Genomic DNA, 14028 nt, shown 5'->3' on the forward strand with positions numbered 1-14028 from the left:
GCAGTGTTTCTATGAATTGCTCATAAAACTCCTTTAAGTTGTTTCTCATTAATGTAATCTGCATTGATTGTTGGCAGCATTCCCAATCTAAAAGACAAGCAAGGTCCTGAGATAGTAATGACCGGACACAGTATGATGCCGTACTGCCATTTCCAGCTGGAAGACTCAGGATACCTTATTGATAACAGACAAAACTTTGGGGTGCCTGGCTCCCAGGGGTCAACACTGCAGGGTACCTTGGATCCCAACACCAAAGTTATAGAATTCACATCTACAGGGGTTGGCACATCCATTTGCAGGTGATAAATCAATTACATATATATCTTTTGATCATTACTGACATTTTGTTATTATGTAATTGTGTTGATAATTTGCATCCTTTATTGATTCTCTAGGACCTTCAGTGTTGTAAATCCCACTGATAAACCCTACTCATTTTTGTGGAGATGTGAAGACTCTGAGGTTAAACCCTTCACTTGCCTCACACCAAAGGATTTAATTCAGCCTGGCAAGAAAGTAGAGGTATAATAGATTAAATAAATGCATATTATATTTAGCAAAAAATACCCCTTTAAACTTAAAACTGAAGAAATCTACAACATTTACGGAAAATATAGGGTTAATTTGAATTTGATGGGTGCAACACATCTCAAAAAAGTTGGAACTGGAAAACAAAAGGCTTTAAACGTAAGTGTTACGAAAAAGAAACGTCAACTGGTTCCTCTCAAGGTTTCTTCCTATCGCCATCTCGGGGAGTTTTTCCTTGCCACAGTTGCCACCGGCTTGCTCATCAGGGACAAACTTACTTATTAAGAACATATTTACTTTTAATCACCACATTGTCTGTGTAAAGCTGCTTTGAGACAATGTTCATTGTTAAAAGCGCCATACAAATAAAAATGAATTGAATTGAATTGAATTGAATTGAATTGAACCATGGCCACGTGTTCTGGACTAATGAGAAGAGAGAGAGAGTTTTTTTATATTTTACACAGAATCCCAACTTTTTTGGAATTGTGTAGTACATCATGTCAGGAAATGCATATACTAGCCTGAATTTAATTGTTTATTTAACCTAAAAAAAATCTACTTCCTCAGGTCTCATTTAAATACCATGCCCAAGAGCTAGATTTGGTGGAATCGTCTTGGACCTTCTTAATCCCAGAGCACAATTTCTTTGTGCCCTTCCTGCTTGTAGGCAAAGCAAAAGATCCAGTGGTTTATATTGATCATGCTCATCTTAATTTTGGCTGTATACTAATTGGTAAGAGTTTATTACATTAACAACATTATAATGTTTTGTAGAATTGAAAACAGGAGCAATAGGAATAACAGGCAGTTTTATGTTAGAAATGTAATATAAGAGTACAAATGCATTATCTCTACTGTTCCCTGTCTAACATAAGTTCTTCTGTTAGAGCTAAAAATGCCAAATTTGGACTCATCTGTTTACAGAAAGTTCCAACTTCCAATATGTGTTTTTGCTGTTTATCTAGTTTATTGCATATAAAAAAAGAAGCACCTGTGTCTCACAAAAGGCTAGTTGTTCCCAAACTTTTGCCAGTCACTGTATATGTTCCTAAATAACACTGTGGTTATAGTAGAATCATAAAAATAATAATTAGAATACATTATCCTATTAAATATTATGTGTTCACACATCTAGGTTGTGAGGCCCATAAAACTGTGTATGTGGTAAATGGAGAAGATCAGCCCTTCCACTTTGCCATTGAGGAGGTCTCTCGACACTCAGAGTCCTTCAGAGGCAGCCTGAAACTAAAGCCCATGCAAGGGACAATACCTCCCAGAGACAAGTAAGAAACTCTTTGCATCATATTTGTTTAAAAGGAACCACAGTCCAATCACCAATAATGAAAACCATGAACAATGCTAATAAGGAGAAATAATGACTAATTATGTATATGTTTCTTTCTCAGGTTCCCATTGGCAATATCCTTCACACCTACACATGAGGGTGTGGTGACGTTTAACATACGCATGTTAATTAGAGGAAAAGCTCAGCCACTGACCATAAACGTCAAAGCAGATGGATACAATATTAATGTCTGTGTCCAATATGAAAGTCCAGAAGGGACAATGGCTGAACTCTCTGCTGCTGATAGTCATCTTGTAGATTTCAAACAGGTGAGCTATGGTGTATAATTATAAGCTATAGAATCGGCATATTTATCTGAAAGAGCTCCGCAAGCCAGCTTGAGATAGGCTCTGGAAGATTTTGTACATTTTAGTAGGTAGTGCATTTAATTTTATTGTAACATGTTTTTTAGATCTATTCTTCTATTAGTATGTTGTATATTGCAGTAAATTCTTTAAACCTGGATTGTTTGAGGAAGCAGTTAATATTAAATGTGTATCTTTTTTGGACAGGTGGAGCTGGGTGGTAAGTCCACATGTGCCTTTGTGGTGTCCAACCCAGGGAGGTTCAATGCTGATGTACAGTATGAGATAACAGGCCCAGAAGAGCTGCATTGCCATCTGCAGGTGGAGCCCACTGCAGCAGTGGTGCCAGTGGGAAACCAAAGTCGCTGCATTCTTAAATTCTTCCCTCTGCAGAAGTGTGAACTTAAAGATATAAGCTTCTTAATCAAGGCAAGGTTTTTTTTTTTTCATTGTCTTTTATTCTTTAAAATATTTTTATTTGTTATTTTTTATATATTGATTATTGATGTTTGATTTCTGATACTCTGTAGGTAAAGGACGGCCAAGTTTTCCAATGCACCCTAGTGGGATCTACCACCAGCTTGGACCTGGAGTTTTCTTTCCTCAAGTACAACTTTGGAAAAACCTTCATTTACTCTGCTGGCATGGTGCCTGCCACTTGCACACTGCTCATCAGCAACAAAGAAGAAAGAGGAATCAGGTAATTGGTGCAGCTCATAATGCAGGAACTATAACCATAATTTTTTATAGTTATAGTTAATATTTTTAATCATGTATCCCTCTGTGTTTATTATAGGGTCAACTGTTTATTCTCCAACACCCCTTTTCTGGAAGTGAGCTTTTTGGGTGATATTCTGCTCCCTAATAGTACCATGGAGGTGCCTATCACGTTCTACCCACGAGAAGCAATTCGATACCATGAAAAGGTGATCTTTGAGATAAACCAGTGTTCCAGGCATGTAGTGGAGATCATGGGGCAAGGAACTGAGATGAAGGTGAGATAGAGGAAATTTATGATGCACTGTCAGTGGTCTACATGTCATCAAACATTTTTTTTTTTATTGTTTAGATTTTTTAGATAGTATTCTTATCAGGCTCTGGTTTTCCTAGATCGATGTAGAAGACCCAAAATTAAAGACTGTGAAGCTTGGAGCTCTGCAAGTGGGCCAGAGAAGCAAGAAGCTCATCCCTTTGATCAACAACAGTTCATCTCCCTTGACATTTTCTCTCATCTTTACACCCTTTACTCTGGCACTAGTCAAATCAAAGGTGGGACACAAACTTGTAAAATAATAATAATAATAATAATAATAATAATAATAATAATAATAATAATATGACTCACAAAATATTCAAAGTCACTTTTAATGAATGTTTTAATGTAAAAAAGCAATTAAAGATTAAATAAAAAATTATATATACAATGTATACAACAGTTCAAGCATGCTTCACACCGACAAAAATATGTGATGCTATTCCATTGTTTATCTTTTTCAGGTCCTCTCTGTGAATCCAAGTAGGGAGGTGACACTGAAGGGTGAAGGTGGAAAATGTGTTGTGGAGGTGCTCTTCAGCCCACAGCAACGCATGGCCCCTTTCAGCGAGGAGGTGCAACTGAACTGTTTGGGCAGCATGCGCCCCTTACTGGTGCTGAAAGGTTGCTGTCAGGGTGTAGAGGTCACACTGGACCAGAACTACTTGTCCTTTGGAGCTGTGGCCCAGCATTGCCAATCCAAACGGAATATTATACTGCAAAATACAGGAGACATTGGGGCTAGGTGAATATATGCATAAATATATATTAATATCCAGCAACTTGTGCATGAAATGCTCTTGAGCAGGGGTTTCAGACTCCAATCCTGAAAGGTGGTTGATTTAACATTTCTTTTTCTGGATGGTATTCGGTAATAGACCTTTTCTGAAAGTTACAGATTCTACTCATGAGGCATTTGTTGGAAGTAGACAAAACATGGCAACATTTCTTAATGGTAAAGAAGTTGAAGAAGAAAACAGTATTGGAATCTGAAACTCCCACCATAGAAAAGAGCTACTCTTTATTCACTGCTCTTTTTTGTGCTCAATCATGATATGTTTATATTCACCAAAGTTCTGTCATTTGCTTTATTAACTACATGCTAGTATATCAATTCCAATTTGTTTTTTTTCTTGTGTAACTTATTTTATGTGGTGTTGTGATTTAAATGATTATTTTGTTCTAATTAGTATGCTTTTGTGAAATCAGGAATTGGATTCTTACTTTGCACAACCTTTTTTAATACCTTGTGTATATTTTTGTATCAGGTTTAAGTGGGATGCAAAGGCTTTTGCTCCAGACTTCAGTATCTGTCCTGCTGAAGGTTATATCTGCCCAGGAATGGAGGTGCCTTTGCTGGTGACCTTTGCACCTAAGGAGGTCAAGCAGGACCTGTGTTATGATAACCTGTTATGCTCTATAGAGGAAGGCAAGCCTATAACCCTTACTCTTGTGGGCTCCTGCATTGTTCTCCCAGTTTCCCATCAGGTGAAACATGGTCTTTGTGTGATTATCAAGGAAATTAATTGTCTTATATATGTGGCCTATGTGCTTATACTGTCTATTTTTACATTTTCAGGTGCTGAATTTTATGTGTCAAGTTCGTAGTCAGTGCACTCAGTCAGTAAAACTGTCTAATAATTCGAACCAGCGCTGGCACCTGAAGCCAGTGATTGAGGGTGAATATTGGAGCGCTTTACTCTCTCTTGTCATTGAGCCTTACCAGCAAAATAAAGTCTATGAGATCACCTATAAACCCATGACCATGACCACAGAAGGCAAAAAGCACCAGGTAAATCGGTTTCCACCAGAGACAATGTTGATTGTTAAAAACGCTATACAAATAAAAATTAAAAACTTTTCTGACAGTTTAATTAGCAACTATTTAATTTAAATTAATGTTTATTTATTTATTTATTTTTTCTTAAGCAATATGAAGTCTAATACTGAAATAGAATTACGTGTTTTAACGTCAGTTGTCTTTGAATTTTTGTTTAAATGTGCTTCACACAATTTGTGAATTTGTGCAATTAGAAAAATCATTAACCTTCAATTTTACTTGTATAGATTAAAGCATGCATAAAACCCCCCTCCAAAATAAAGCACATCTGCCTTTAGAGACCTTTATTTTCAAGGAGCTAAATGCAAAATGCTGTTTTTATGTTTGTCTAGGGCTCCGTGTTTTTCTCTTTCCCTGATGGCTCGGGCACATTGTACACCCTACAGGGCACTGCAGAGCCACCTAAAGCTGTGAGCACAATCAACCGTGAAGTACCTTCCAAAACATCCTACACAGAAATTGTACCAGTTCATAACTGGTTGTCCAAACCTCAGAGGTACCAAACACAAACTCACATACACATACTTATTGTATTTAGTATTGTATTGTATTTAAATATAGTACCAATAATAACCCAGCTTTAACAGGATCTTCTTATAGAGTTGTTTATTGTTTGCTGTGCTCTTGCTGTGCAGATTTCGTGCTATAGTGGAGGTGATTAAACCAGAACGTCCTGACATCACAGTTTCACTGAAGGGGCTTGATTATGTGGATGTGCCAGCTTTGAGTAAATGGGACTACAAAATCTCGTTTTACAGCTACAAGGAGTGTCACTACAATGCCAAAGTAATTTTTTCTACTAATTCTACTTAATTCTTATGAATATGCAAGTCAATAAGATTTCTATGGTAATTCTTGGCAATATACAGTAATAGTAAAAGTTAACTGTTTACTTACTGTTTTGTTGTTCATTTGTCAAACATTATTAGGCTTGTTTGAAATTATTTACCTATACACACCTCTTCATTTCACAGCTGACCTTTAAAAATGAAGCCACTGGGGAATATCAGTTCTACTACCTCAACTTCAAGGCCACACCTTCAGGAGTGATAAGCACAATTGAGATGGTGGCAGTGACTAGGCAGACGACTTCAAGCTTTGTGAACTTGGAAAATCCGTTACCCACGAACCTGTTGTTCACAACTGAGTGTCGCAGTACTGAGATCAATGTGCAACCTCAGTTCTCAGTGCCTGCACTCTCTATGGTACACTTGTCTTCCTCCAAATTTTTTAAGTGATTGTATCCTCACAATATTAGACCACTGAGTGAGGGCCTATAGAATTCCTTTGTTACCACTTTGTTGTGAAGGTTTCAAAAGACTATTTTTAAAATAATATTGTTAATGCTTTCTCTCTCTTTTTGGCGCTCTCTCTCTCTCTCTCTCTCTCTCTCTCTCTCTCTCTCTCTCTCTCTCTCTCTCTCTCTCTCTCTTTCTTCCTTACTTATTTTTTTATTTTCTTTCCCAGGAAACTTTAAAGATTGAGTACCAGCCTCTGCGTTCATGTGAGACTACAGCACGGCTAATCCTGTATAACAATGAACTAGGTTATTTCCCCTATGAGCTTTTGCTTCGTGCACATCCTGCTCCTCCTGAGAAACCCCTTTACTTCAGGGCAGCATTGGGGAGCGGGCAATACCTCACTGCCAAGTTCACCAGCTTCTCCCGTGTCAAGGCCGAATACACCTGCAAGGTACAGCTTTATTGAACTTTCTATGTTTAGATTGTATATTCCATAATTAAGTCAAACAAATCAAATGCTATTGTTGTTTAGACAGTGTGTTTAACTATATTATAAAGTTGGATTGATCTTAATCTATTTTGCTGGTTTTTGCCAAAATTACCCAATTGTGCTAAAATAGTAAATTAACATTAATGCTTTAATTCTAAACATTGTTGCATTTCGGAATTTATATTTTGTCATTTTAGAGTGAAATGAAATGGAAATATTTATTTATTTTTTTATTTATTTTTATTTTTTTTGAGAAATGCTGGATGTACAAATATGGAGAAAAAAAGATTACTATAGTTCCTGTCACTCAAAAATTAGAAGAATTCCTAATCATGTTTTGTTTATTTATTTTTTCAAAATCAGAATCAGTAACAATATAAACTAAATTTTATCCTCTTAAATAATTTTTTAGACAGACCATCCAGACTTTATTGTGGAAAAAAATGTTTTCGTGTCAGCAAGCTCTCCAGCAAGCACTGATGTCAGTGTGGAGGTCTATTTTGAGCCCTGCCAATTGGGAGAGGTGCGAGGTCTACTGACTGTATCATCCATCACTGGAGGGGATTATGTATTCCCTCTTTATGGAACATGCACACCGCCCAAACCCCAGGGCCCTGTGACCATCCGTGCTGGATCCAACGTCTCAATCCCATTCAAGAATGTCTTCATGGAGACGACAGCCTTTTCTTGCCACGTGGACAATCCGGCCTTCACTATCAAGGGCATGGACACCATTCGCTCAAAGAAGACTCACCATATACTCGTGAGCTTTGAGAGCCCGCAACCAACCTCCAAGACTCCCTGCACAGGAAAACTTATTATAACCAGCCCACGCACAGAAGGCCATGGCCAGGGTCTTTCCTGGGTATATTATCTGAAGGGCATATCCCCAGAGCAGCCTCACAGAGAGAAGATGTCATAAAATGCTGCCAAGGTCCAGAGAAGAAAACTTATGCATGTTCATTTTTACAAAATCATGAATCACATGCAATTAAAGAAATTAATATTTATATATTTTTTTTATTTATGCCGTGTATAGTTATTTCAAACCCAGAAAAAATGTAATCGTTTTACTGGAAGTAATATAAGCAGACTTAGATTTCACTTATAAAATAATTTTTAAAAGTAAAAATTTCCATATATAGGGTTTTTGTCTTCCTTTATTGTATATGCAATATGAATTTGAGTACTAAACCTGACCTAGCTTGTCTCCAGTTTATTCAGTATGAGATATTTAAATGGTTTCAATAGTCTGGCAAGACACTTCATAGAGTGTGGGAGTACTTTAATGAGAGAGTGGGTGAAGAGAGCTAAAGCAAGGGCAGCATGACATTAAGCAGTAGTCCTCATAGGGGCACAGTTTAAATTGGCTCTCAGTTTTTCAATTTGCTCAATGCACCCTCTTTTCCAAACATTCTTTTGAGCTCCAGCAGGTCAATTGGCAATATGACAATATTAATATATATATATATATATATATATATATATATATATATATATATATATATATATATATATATATATATATATGTGTGTGTGTGTGTGTGTGTGTGTGTGTGTGTGTGTGTTTAAGTAATAGTCTGATAACGAAGCTTGAGTTGCATGTGATGGCTCTACATGTGCCTGCTTGCGCTCATAAGCCATTTTCAGAGCAATCAAGATGAAATGGCTCTTTCAGTGAAAGCTCTGTCGGACAGCAGCTCCAGTGGGGCTGAATGCCAAACCGTCCATCTTTTAGTGTGCACGAGATATGCCCAACAGTGTGTTACAAAGCCACAGCAAGGGGCTGATGAGCCTATAGCACTGATATCCAGAGCAACCACTTTAGTTAAGGGCTTTCTTGTCTCCATAGGCACACCACTGTGCTGCAACAGTGGGGGTGTATGTCCCCGACTCCAGCAAAGATAAAAGATTACAGCTTGTCAAAATCAGCTACGCCCAACATCTGGAGCAAAAAGCAGGAAATGTTTTACTGCCAATCATGCACGAGCCATATTTTCCTCTTGAATGCTTTCTTATATGATCTCAGACTGTGGCCATTTGTGAGAGCGTGCTTCTTAGGGGCAATCAAATCACAGGACCCTTTAGCACGAATAATGTAATTACCTGTGCCAGTGGAAAAGTCATTGATAAATGTTCTTTTTACAGAAAACTTTATTATACATGCTTCATGCTTGTATCTTGTGTTATTCCATGTGTGGAAAGAATATAGCCACCAAGTAGAAATTAGATAGAAGAGATTATTAGAAAGTTATTTGACCTGCTAAAATAGGGAAACAAAAAAAAACAACAGCAGCAGTGAGATATATAAAAAGCCTTATTAGCTTGGACCTGCATTTTTACATGCAGAAACTATCCTGGTAATATATGCGAAACAATTTTCATTTGCATACAGGGTTGATATCATTATGTATATATAACTATATTTACATATGTAAATAGTTAATGTTTATTTATAAATGTACATGTAAAATTAAATATTTAAAACCAAGAGAGACATAAGCTCAGAGCAGCAAATGAAACCTCCCTGATTCAAGCCTATTTAGAACTGTTCTTTTTATTGACATCCCCGGCTTCCTGTGTCGTGCTGAAATCTTTTTCAAGACGTGTATCAAAGGAAAATAGTCATTGTCAACCCTCTAAAGGCTACTTGATAAGGATCAATGTGGCCCATGGGTGGATGTGAAGCTTGTCGATGCCTTCTACAGAGATATATCCTTAATCGCTATTTCCACCTCAGTATTAGCTTCCATGCCAGTTACTGCTGTCCTCACAGTTATATGTTGGACATAAAACATACACTTAATAGACTTTCAAATCAGTGTACATTTTCTTTTCTATTCAAGGAAATCTATTTATCCATCCAAATATAAATATTTTGTTTATGTATAAATTGGTTGTACATTGAATCTCCATGTCATAAGTTTATCCATGACTCTCTTGGTCTTCATACTAAAGACACTGGACACTGAATTGAGGGTCAGTGGACCGGAACAGGTTTTGGAGGATGCCTCCATCTAGGATAAGTTGCAGAAAAGTATTTTATTCACAAGGCTGTTAAAATTAACAACAAATTCATTTTAACTGCAATAATTTTATTAACACGCAATTAATGCAGCACACATTTTTGTTCGAACAATTTATATTACAAATATAAATTAATATAAAAGAGGCAAAATGAAAATTTTCAACACAACACACATTTATCCATGATGTACCTTCTTTGCTTAGATATAAACAAAAAATAATAAACTCCACCTAAAAATAATCACTAAGCATTTGTTATACTGATGCTTCAAGTCTCAAATTAAGCACCAAAGTATTTTTATATATATTATTCATCTGATAATATAAACAGGCTTGTCTGTTAAAAAGAAAGAGAAGTAATTACCTGGTATTTCTTTGTTCTTTCATGTATCTAATAAATGAACTCATAGGAATATATATATATATTTATTCGTATCAGTGTATCTCCATAAAGGCTAACGATGTTATGCATCGATTTAAAAAAGTGTGCATCGAACACAAGTCAGCATTGTTATCATGCTGCATCATTTTTAACATATTTGCATAGTTAAAAAACAATTTGTTAATGTTTTATTATTTAGAGATGAGCTATACTTTTATTATTTATAAAGTGGGCAATAATTTGTGAGAAATATTTTTTATATAGATAGATTTCTCCTGACTCTATTTCTCAAGCATGTTCTTTCAGCACCACTGCTGCTACGTGAATATGACATATCACAACACTTTGAGGCGTGTCCTTAGAGTCATATAGAATATAGATTAACATGGCAGAGGTAGAACTGCATCTTCCAGACAAAACGAGAACAGAATGGCTGGATTAATGGTTTTTTTTTTCCTTTTTTTTATGCACTACAAAGGCCTGTTTGTCAAAGGGCCATGCGTTAGAATTCAGAAGGCACTTTAAATTTTAACCAAACAAATAAATGCAAACAAAAACATAAATGGAAATGCAACAGCCTCAGTTATGGAGATGCACATCAATAATTAATGAATTGTATATAGTTTTTATTTTTTCTAAGTATATATTAATTATATATGCATTAAGAAACCAAACAATATAAACAGGAAGTGATTCTAGATCAGCTGCAGGGCTTCATGTATGCATGAAAAGATTTGAACCATTTCAAGACGACAAGGCACTAACCATGCACCTGAGTGGCCTTTATGGAAAGAAATGATGACTGGTTGCCCAAAAACTACACCAAGGTTTTGGGTACTGTTTACACTCATATTTACTGGGTATTTCACCAAACCCTAAATCTAACGTCTGTTAAAATGTGTAAAAAATCCAAGTTTACTGGCCCTTGTTTAGCTCAGTGGCCCCTTAAATGATTAATTCTGTTCTTTATACCATCTTAGTGGCATGCCTGACAATTAGTTTCCTACCCTGGTGCTGTTATTTGCATCACTAGAGGAGGTGACAGTTTTCCACATCTCCCTTGGGTCTCTACTTTTTTCACTGTAATAAATCCCAGCATGGTTTCATTTTAATAGCTATCAAATGAAGCAGGCTAGATAGCTCAAACAATCTTTTAAACCTTTTTGTTTTAATATTCACATGTTCCACCCATGCAAGAAGTGGCATTCATTTGACCATATTTGGAAAACATTTTCGTGATCGACATTTAACAAAAACGTCTTCATATTGTAGCTTTCTAATAAAGATGAACAGCAGAGCAAACAAAGGGGTTATCAACAAACACGAGAAATCAATAATAGCTAAAAGCTTAAAATATCATAAACTGCAAGTGCAGTGAGAAGAACTTCTTTGAATATAATGAGTAGAACTTCTTTGCAAGGTTAATCTGACAGAACCCCAAGCCAAACTCAGGTTTGTGTGGCTCTTCGTTCCATATCAGCCATTTAGGACTAACAATTACATTGATGTCGACTGGATTTGACATTGAAGATATAAAAAATGTCCTCACTGCTTAATTAACTATTTATTGCTAGCTAATAGATAAGTAAATACAATATCTTAAATTATTTTTATTTCGTAGATGGAATGAACAAAAGTGTGAAATATTCAACAACACAATATGATTCATTTGCATATGTAGATACTCATCATCAATGCTAATGTTACCTTACTCTGATTGCTGTGAGTGACTTCTTACTACAATTAAATAATATTTGTTATTCAGCTTTGCTGAGTGTACACCAGTTTCTGCAGTAGTCTCTGCAGTGATTAAGAGATTAAAAACCATTGCAATGCAAATGAAGTTAATAATAACACCATGTTATATAATGATGTTTTTTGTTGGTAAATAACTGGCTGCAAGAGTTTGAGGAAATGATTAGTCTATATACAAACAGCTTTTATGTAAAGGGCCTGTGGTTGTCAGTAACACCTTTCAACAACTCTGACATTTTAAATGTGTATGCTTCAAGGCTTACACTGAACTGAGCTATTTGGTTCAGAACTCTTACTGCTTTTAGATAATGAAATTGCCAAAGGCTTCTATCAGTATTCTCAGTGAATGCTTGTCCTTTCTAAAGACTGTTTGCCCTTAAGGCACTTGATCACTGTCTCAAACTTCTTGCCAAAATGTTGAAGATCGTCTGGCAAGGTCATGCATTTGGTCCAAGAAGGACCTTGGTTGGACCTCGTAAACCTGTTGGCATTGTTAATGGTTTAGTGATACATTTTGGGCAGTACTTTGGCAGTTGCTTGGTACACTTCAATGTTTTATTATATCTAACACTTAGTGGTGTACAGACTGTACACAAGTAATTTTGTAAATATTCTTGTTTTGGTTCTTAATCTGCCCCAAAAATCCAGCTAAATATTAACACTAGGGGCTTCCAAAAAAATGAAAATGTGTTTTACAGCACCCCCTGCAGTAAAATCATTATCACCTCCGTATGCAACAACTTACATACACCTATTTAAAAAAACAAAAAAACAACAACAACAACAAAAAAACTAAACTAAAAACACAGGTTAAAAGGGTTGAATAAAATTTGAAGAAATCATATTTTTATGTAAAACATTTTGATTCAAGAATAAGTAATCCAGAATTATCTATATGACTGGAGTACTGCTGTTGTTCTCTAAGGGGTGACTACATCAAGGACAGAGAAGAAAACAAACAGTGAAGCTCACTTGTGAATGAATCTAACAAAAATGTAAAAAACATCTAGAAACATATAATAAATGAATAAATAGTGTCTGAGACTTTGCTCGCCTTCTTATTGTTGTGTTTCGAAATTTCATATTTTAAGTTAAATGTTAGTCTGATTTTGCATTTGTCCAATTACTGAAATAAATGAAATACACTGAAATTGACTACATTGTGCTAGGCACTTTGTATTAAGTCCTGATTTGTTTTCATAAATGGACAAAAAAAATCCAATCTGACTAATTAGAATTTAAGCACACTGCATTTCGTTGAAAATGCAGTTTTGTTTTTGGTTGGTATGAGTTATTTAATATGACAAATCAATGTGGCCAAACCTGTGTATGTGTGTGTATGTGTGTGTGTGCCGTGAGCTCTGATGTCAGAGCGGGGGGAGGGCATCGCCCCCATAGCGCGCAGCATGAACGCAGCGCGGCAAAGAGGATGTGCGAGCAAGCGGCGCGCTACTGCAGGGACGGAGTCCACAAGCTGCTCCACAAAGACCAAGCCAAACTGCGGGCGCAGGACAGCGGCGAGCAGACCAGCTTCCCAGCGCAGAGTAGCGAGACCGCGACGGCCGCGCAGCCCGGGAACGGCGGCTCACAGCCCGGCGCCATAGACGGGCTTGTGCGCTGGATCGTCACCAAGATGAGCGACAACAAGAGCATCTCGACGCGCGAGTACGGCAAGGAGGAAGCGGCCGTGGCGCAAGAGCAATTCTTCGCCCCCGAGCCGCGCAAAGGCATTTCAGTCATCCTGGACGTAAGCGGCTTTCTGTTCATTCAGCGAGCTGAGCGAACTGCACTTTATTCCCGCTGATGAGTTGCGAGGGAGGAGCGCACAGGCTCAGCTCACTTGTGCCACTAAATAAACGTGATATGTTCAATATATTTTTAACAATAGAGAATATTATAAACTAATCTTATTCCATGATAATTATACTCCTATAGCACTATTACGCGCATTTACATCCTGCTTTTGATTTAGGTGTTTTACATTCTTGAACACACTTAAACTTAGAAAGGGCTGTTTATTAACTGAATAGTTTAAAAGGGGTGTTAGAAAAGGAGGAATTACTTAAATGTCCAGGGGGT

General features: G+C 36.7%; 2 protein-coding genes across 3 annotated transcripts in view; both read left to right on the forward strand.

Annotated features, from left to right (window-relative positions):
• hydin (HYDIN axonemal central pair apparatus protein) overlaps positions 1–7849 on the forward strand; it is a 67106-nt gene extending 59257 nt beyond the window's left edge. Inside the window, exons 68-84 of the mRNA XM_083552559.1 lie at positions 78–299; positions 396–522; positions 1099–1264; positions 1667–1814; positions 1938–2145; positions 2389–2610; positions 2712–2881; positions 2978–3176; positions 3292–3450; positions 3679–3959; positions 4483–4702; positions 4794–5006; positions 5387–5550; positions 5690–5840; positions 6029–6259; positions 6522–6746; positions 7198–7849. Coding sequence (XP_083408685.1) covers positions 78–299; positions 396–522; positions 1099–1264; positions 1667–1814; positions 1938–2145; positions 2389–2610; positions 2712–2881; positions 2978–3176; positions 3292–3450; positions 3679–3959; positions 4483–4702; positions 4794–5006; positions 5387–5550; positions 5690–5840; positions 6029–6259; positions 6522–6746; positions 7198–7707 — 3616 coding nt within the window. The 3' untranslated portion in view covers positions 7708–7849. The remainder of the gene's footprint in view (positions 1–77; positions 300–395; positions 523–1098; positions 1265–1666; positions 1815–1937; positions 2146–2388; positions 2611–2711; positions 2882–2977; positions 3177–3291; positions 3451–3678; positions 3960–4482; positions 4703–4793; positions 5007–5386; positions 5551–5689; positions 5841–6028; positions 6260–6521; positions 6747–7197) is intronic.
• A 5430-nt stretch (positions 7850–13279) lies between these two features.
• The window catches only part of necab2 (N-terminal EF-hand calcium binding protein 2), an 84491-nt gene continuing 83742 nt past the window's right edge, over positions 13280–14028 (forward strand). The window contains exon 1 of one of the 2 annotated variants that reach the window (XM_083552703.1): positions 13280–13696. In XM_083552703.1, coding sequence (XP_083408829.1) covers positions 13289–13696 — 408 coding nt within the window. In that variant the 5' untranslated portion in view covers positions 13280–13288. The remainder of the gene's footprint in view (positions 13697–14028) is intronic. The other variant, XM_083552704.1, reaches the window with a different exon arrangement.

This window comes from Silurus aristotelis, assembly GCF_946808225.1.
Source record: "Silurus aristotelis genome assembly, chromosome: 10".
Lineage (NCBI taxonomy): Eukaryota > Metazoa > Chordata > Actinopteri > Siluriformes > Siluridae > Silurus > Silurus aristotelis.